The sequence below is a fragment of the Caenorhabditis briggsae genome, assembly GCF_000004555.2.
Source record: "Caenorhabditis briggsae complete genome, chrIV, whole genome shotgun sequence".
NCBI lineage: Eukaryota > Metazoa > Nematoda > Chromadorea > Rhabditida > Rhabditidae > Caenorhabditis > Caenorhabditis briggsae.
The window spans coordinates 15,225,463-15,230,954 of record NC_013487.2 but is presented as its reverse complement, the minus strand read 5'-3'; the positions used below and the strand labels follow the sequence as shown (position 1 = coordinate 15,230,954).

Below are 5,492 nucleotides of genomic sequence, written 5' to 3'. Positions count from 1 at the left end.
AAATGAGCCCAAACACGACTATGCTCCGCTTACTTTGAAAATTCCTGCAGACACGCGACGCACGACCGCGACGCGCCGGATAAATCAAAGTGGACGGAGCCTAGTCGTGTTTGGGCTCATTTTGAAGCTCTCAGCTGGACAAAATCAAAATTTTAAATTTCAACTCTCAACTTTCACAAATACAGTAACCCTGACAGTTTCAAAATCTCAATTTAAGCTCCGCCTACTTTGCGGAGTCCCAAATCTCAAAATGGGCAAAGCCTAGTAGTGTTTAGGCTCATATTGAAGCTCTCAACCTCACAAATTCTAACTTTCGAATTTCTACTTGACATTTTCAAAACTACAGTAACCCTGACCGTTCCACTCTTTTAGGTAGGCTCCGCCCACTTTGAGCTAGTCACATTTTTTAAAAAATCTGAGTTTTAGGCTGAATTTAGCTGAAAATTTTGATATTCCGACTTAAAAATCTTTATTTTCAGGTTTTCGACTGGTTTCTGGCTCGTCAAAACTCGCCAAAGTCCCAAAAATGCTCAATTTTGAGCCAAAATACGGAGAAACAGCGAGAAAATTTGAAAATCGTGAGCCAAGGATTAAATCAGCTGCCGTCAATTTTTATGAGATGTGTCCCACCGAAAATCGGCGAAAAATCAATGGAATCAATCGATTTTCTGGAGACGGAGCTTGTGAATTTGACCCGAAAATTGGAAAAATCCAAAGAAATTCAAAACAGCCAACAATCGAGAATTTTGGAATTGGAGGCGGAGCTTGCGAGAGCAGGCCACGCCCACTTTTTGGAAAACGAGATTTCGGAGAACAGAAAGCGGCTGGAAGAGCTGGAAGAGTTTTTGGAGGTAGGAGCAATTTTTGAAAAATCTGAAAAAATCTGGAATTCCAAAATTTCCAGCTCTGTCACTCCAAATCATCGGCTCTTCAGCGATCAGCGGAAAAGGGGGCGGAGCCTAGCCAAAAGTGGGCGGAGCCTAAACGTTCCAAACATCAGTTGTTTCAATCCCAACCCCAAATCGAAATAGACAAGGAGGATGGATCAAAAGGGGCGGAGCCTGCGGATACTGTAGTTCTTGTCAACCAAATCGAAACGTATGATGCGCAGGTGGATACTGTAGTCTTGGAAACGGACACTGTGGATTACTGTAGCTCATCCGAATCTTCCGAGTGGGACGACTTGGAGGATACTGTAGTTGTCAATGAAGCAGATTTGGAGGGATTACTGTAGCTCTCAAGGGATACTGTATGTCGCCAAGTTTGATGTGCAGATTTCGTTGGATTACTGTATTTTTTGTATTTGTATATTCTGAAAATTTTCCAATAAACAATTTTTTTCAAAAGATTCAAATTTATTACAAACGAGATTACTGTAGATGTTGAAAAAATAAAATGGATTACTGTAGTTCCTGGGGATTACTGTAGGTAGGTTATTAGGAGGGCTTTTAAAGCAAAAAACAAAAGGAAAAAAGTATACTGTAGGGATTACTGTAGCTGGTACAAGAGAGGGCTACTGTAGTTCAAGATTACTGTAGTTGTCAAATGGGTACTGTAGTTACTAGACATTACTGTAGTTTTTTACTGTAACTACAAAAAAAAGGAAAAGAGGGATTACAGTAGATTTCAGAGGGTTACTGTAGCTCCTGGATTACCACAGCTGAGCTTCAAGGGGTACTGTAGTCACTAGGAATTACTGTAGCTACAAAAAACGGAGAAAAAAGGGGATTACTGTAGATCAAAACCAGTTTTTTACGAAAAAGGAGGTATTGGGTTACTGTAATTTTCCGAGAACTCCTGTAGCTCCAAGATCACTGTAGCTAACTTAAAAATGGATAATTTTAGATGGATTTTCGCGGGAAAAAGGAAAAAAACGGATTACTGTAATTCCCGAATTACTGTAGCTAGCTCAAAAAAGGATACTGTGGATGGATTTTTGTGGAAACAAATTCTACTCGTTACAAGCTTCAAAATGAGCCCAAACACGACTAGGCTCCGCCCACTTTGAAAGTTCACATATGCACGCGACGCACGACCGCGACGCGGTAAAAAAACCGAAATGGGCGGAGCCTAATAGTGCTTGGGCTCATTTTGAAGCTCATAACGAGTTGAATGCAAATCAAAAGCTAGAAATCAATTAGAGATTGGATTACTGTAGTTGTGCTGAAAAAATGGGTTACGGTAGCTCAAAAAAAAAAAAGGCGAAATCGGTAATTCTAAGTGGATTTTTGCGGCGAAAAAGAGGATTTTTGACTACGATGGTAGTTCTTGGATTACTGTAACTCATCATCCTCGTCAAACCACCCAATCTCCTCATCATATCGATTTTTGAGCTCCGTCAAATCGTCTTCCAACTGCAAAATTTGGCGATCCTTCCGGGCCAGTTTACGCCGTAATTGTCGATTCTCCTCCTTGAAATTGTCCAAATCCTCGTCCATCCTTCTGACTTTCCGTTTCAGACGGTTCACGTATTCCGGATCGTCCACGGATTCTCGAAATTCAGCGTGCTCTTTTTGGAGCTCCAAAATTCTGGATTCCAACTTTTTTATCGTCGATTTGAAGCCCTGAAATTGGGCTGAAATTTTCAGATTTTCAGTTTTTTCTTCGACACGTCGCTCATGCATTTTCAGCATCGTACTGTAATTTTCAGCCAATTCCTGGTCCTTCTCTTTTAGCTGAAATTTCAGATCCGACTCGATATAATGGGTGAGGGCTCGAATTTTGGCATTTTTTAGGTCCAATTTTGATTTTTCTGCATTTTCAGATGTTTCCGAATCCAAAACATTCTGTAATTTTTGAATTTCCCGCTCGCCAGCCTCTTTTGAGTACTCCAAAATGCCAATTTTCAACTCTAAATCGCGAATTTTCCGATCTTTAGCTAACATAGCTAGATTTTGCTCCTCTTCCTCCTGGATTATCGATTTCTTAGAAGACTCCGCCCCCTTTTTGAGCTCCTCAATTTGCTTCGATTGCTCAGAAATCGTTTGGAGAAGTGAATCGCAAGTCTGTTCGGATTCCCGTAGCTTTCGTCTCAATTTGTTGGATTCCGAGGAAGTGGTGGGCGGAGCTATCGGCGAGAAAAGGGGCGGAGCGTCAGATGTCTTTTCGTCGATGAACGATTCATGGAGGTTGAGTCTGAGAATTCCAAAAATTTTGACTTTTTTCTTTGAAATTCGGCTAAAAAACCCGAAAATTCGTGCCTAAAAATTCTGAGAAAATACTAAAATCGCAAAAAGTGGGCGGAGCCTAATCTTTTATTGCATTTTGATTCCAAATTTAGATTTGGCTTGTTATGCGCTTCAAAATGAGCCCAAACACGACTAGGCTCTGCCCACTCTGAGTTTTCCGGACGCGTCGCTGTCGTGCGTCGCGTGCTTCTCTGAAATTTCGAAATGGGCGGAGCCTAGTCGTGTTCGGGCTCATTTTGAAGCTAGTATCAAGCGAAATTCAAATTCAGCCAAGTCAGGGGTTTCAAAATAAGCCCAAACACGACTAGGCTCCGTCCACTATGAAATTCCACCTAGATCCGCGACGCACGACCGCGACGCGCCAGAAGAACCATAATGGGTGAAACCTAGTCGTGTTTGGGCTTATTTTGAAGCTCTGATTTTGTTCTTTTCGAATTCCAAAAAATGGAAAATTCAAAACTTCAAATTTCCAAAAAAAAAACCAAAAAAGTTGAAATTTCGAAAATTTTGATTTTTTCTCATAACTTTCTAAATTTTGCATCAAACTCAAAATAATTTATTTATTCGTTCCAAACAACTGCAGAGCTTTAAAATGAGTCTAAACTCGACTAGACTCCGTCCAGTTTGCTTTTTCAGACGCGTCGCGGTCGTGCGTCGCGTGCCCTATGTGAAATTTCAAAATGGGCGGATCCTAGTCGTGTTTGGGCTCATTTTAGAGCTGAAAACGAGCCGAATTCTAAAATCGTAATCAACAATTAAAGTAATAAACGCACTCGTCGGATTTTAGGACTTTTAGAAAAGTTCAGCTTCAAATTCTGATAATTTGATTTTTTCCGCTCAAAAAAACCCAGGTTTTCAGATTTTTTTGGCTCAATCTAGCGTAAAATTTATCTGGAACTTCGAACTTCAGCTAATTACCACACTAATTACCCTTAATTACCCCTTAATCACCTTTTCTCATATTCCTCTTTCAATGAAATTGAATTCTCCTTTTGCCGACACATTTCCTCTTCGTTTCGCTGATTTTCAAACCAGTTGCTGACCTGGAGAAATTTAATTAGTTAATTGGTCAATTAAAAAATAAATTGACCAATTAAAAAATATCCCTAAAAGAGCTTTAAAATGGCTCAAAATCGCTCAATTTCGGCTCATTTTTTCCTTTTCAATTGTTCTGCCTAATTAATTACCCTGATTAACTAATAAACTCACAAATTCAGAACTGGCACCAACAAGAATTCCAATATAATCGATTTGAACGTCATCTGGATACGGATTCTGATCGAAATGCATTTTCAAAGTTTCCAATATTTCATCAGAATTTCGAAATTTCGGATTTTCGATATTCTCATTTTGATCCATCGATTCGTCATCGGTATTATCGATTGATTGGGATGGGGAGAGATATGGATCATTATCCATGATTTTGCTGAAATTTAAGAACTTTTTTTTTTTTGGAAATTTTCAAAAATCTGAAAATCGAAAAATCTGGAAAAAAAATCCAGAAAATGATGAGAAATCAACAGAAAATGAACATTTGTTGGTTTTTTTTTCCGCAAAAAGTGAATTTGGAAAATTTTTGGCTCCCAAAAATTTTGATCTACTGAAAAAAATTTTTGGGAATTTTTTTTGGAAAATCTGGAAACTACAGTAATCCATTATTCAGATCGAAGTCAGCAAAAACTGAAATTAGATTAGAAACAATTCAGAAAATCAGAAAATCAGAAATTCAGAAAATCAGAAATTCAGAAATTCAGAAATTCAGAAATTCAGAAATTCAGAAATTCAGAAATTCAGAAATTCAGAAAATCAGAAATTCAGAAATTCAGAAAATCAGAAAATCAGAAATTCAGAAATTCAGAAATTCAGAAATTCAGAAATTCAGAAATTCAGAAATTCAGAAATTCAGAAATTCAGAAATTCAGAAATTCAGAAATTCAGAAATTCAGAAATTCAGAAATTCAGAAATTCAGAAATTCAGAAAATCAGAAAATCAGAAATTCAGAAATTCAGAAATTCAGAAATTCAGAAATTCAGAAATTCAGAAATTCAGAAATTCAGAAATTCAGAAATTCAGAAATTCAGAAATTCAGAAATTCAGAAATTCAGAAATTCAGAAATTCAGAAATTCAGAAATTCAGAAATTCAGAAATTCAGAAATTCAGAAATTCAGAAATTCAGAAATTCAGAAATTCAGAAATTCAGAAATTCAGAAATTCAGAAATTCAGAAATTCAGAAATTCAGAAATTCAGAAATTCAGAAATTCAGAAATTCAGAAATTCAGAAATTCAGAAATTCAGGAATTC

General features: G+C 37.6%; 2 protein-coding genes across 2 annotated transcripts in view; one reads left to right on the top strand and one right to left on the bottom strand.

Annotated features, from left to right (window-relative positions):
• The window catches only part of CBG21061, a gene marked incomplete at both ends in the record, with an annotated part of 8,941 nt that extends 7,707 nt beyond the window's left edge, over positions 1-1,234 (top strand). Inside the window, 2 exons of the mRNA XM_045236262.1 lie at positions 480-851; positions 905-1,234. Of these exons, the coding sequence (XP_045097206.1) occupies positions 480-851; positions 905-1,234 (702 nt within the window). The remainder of the gene's footprint in view (positions 1-479; positions 852-904) is intronic.
• A 1,039-nt stretch (positions 1,235-2,273) lies between these two features.
• CBG21063 lies at positions 2,274-4,607 on the bottom strand (the record flags this gene model as incomplete). The annotated part of the gene is made up of 3 exons (XM_045236261.1): positions 2,274-3,135; positions 4,140-4,231; positions 4,398-4,607. 3 exons carry the CDS (start codon positions 4,605-4,607, stop codon positions 2,274-2,276), a joined length of 1,164 nt encoding a protein of 387 aa, XP_045097205.1.
• Between the last annotated feature and the right edge of the window lie 885 nt (positions 4,608-5,492).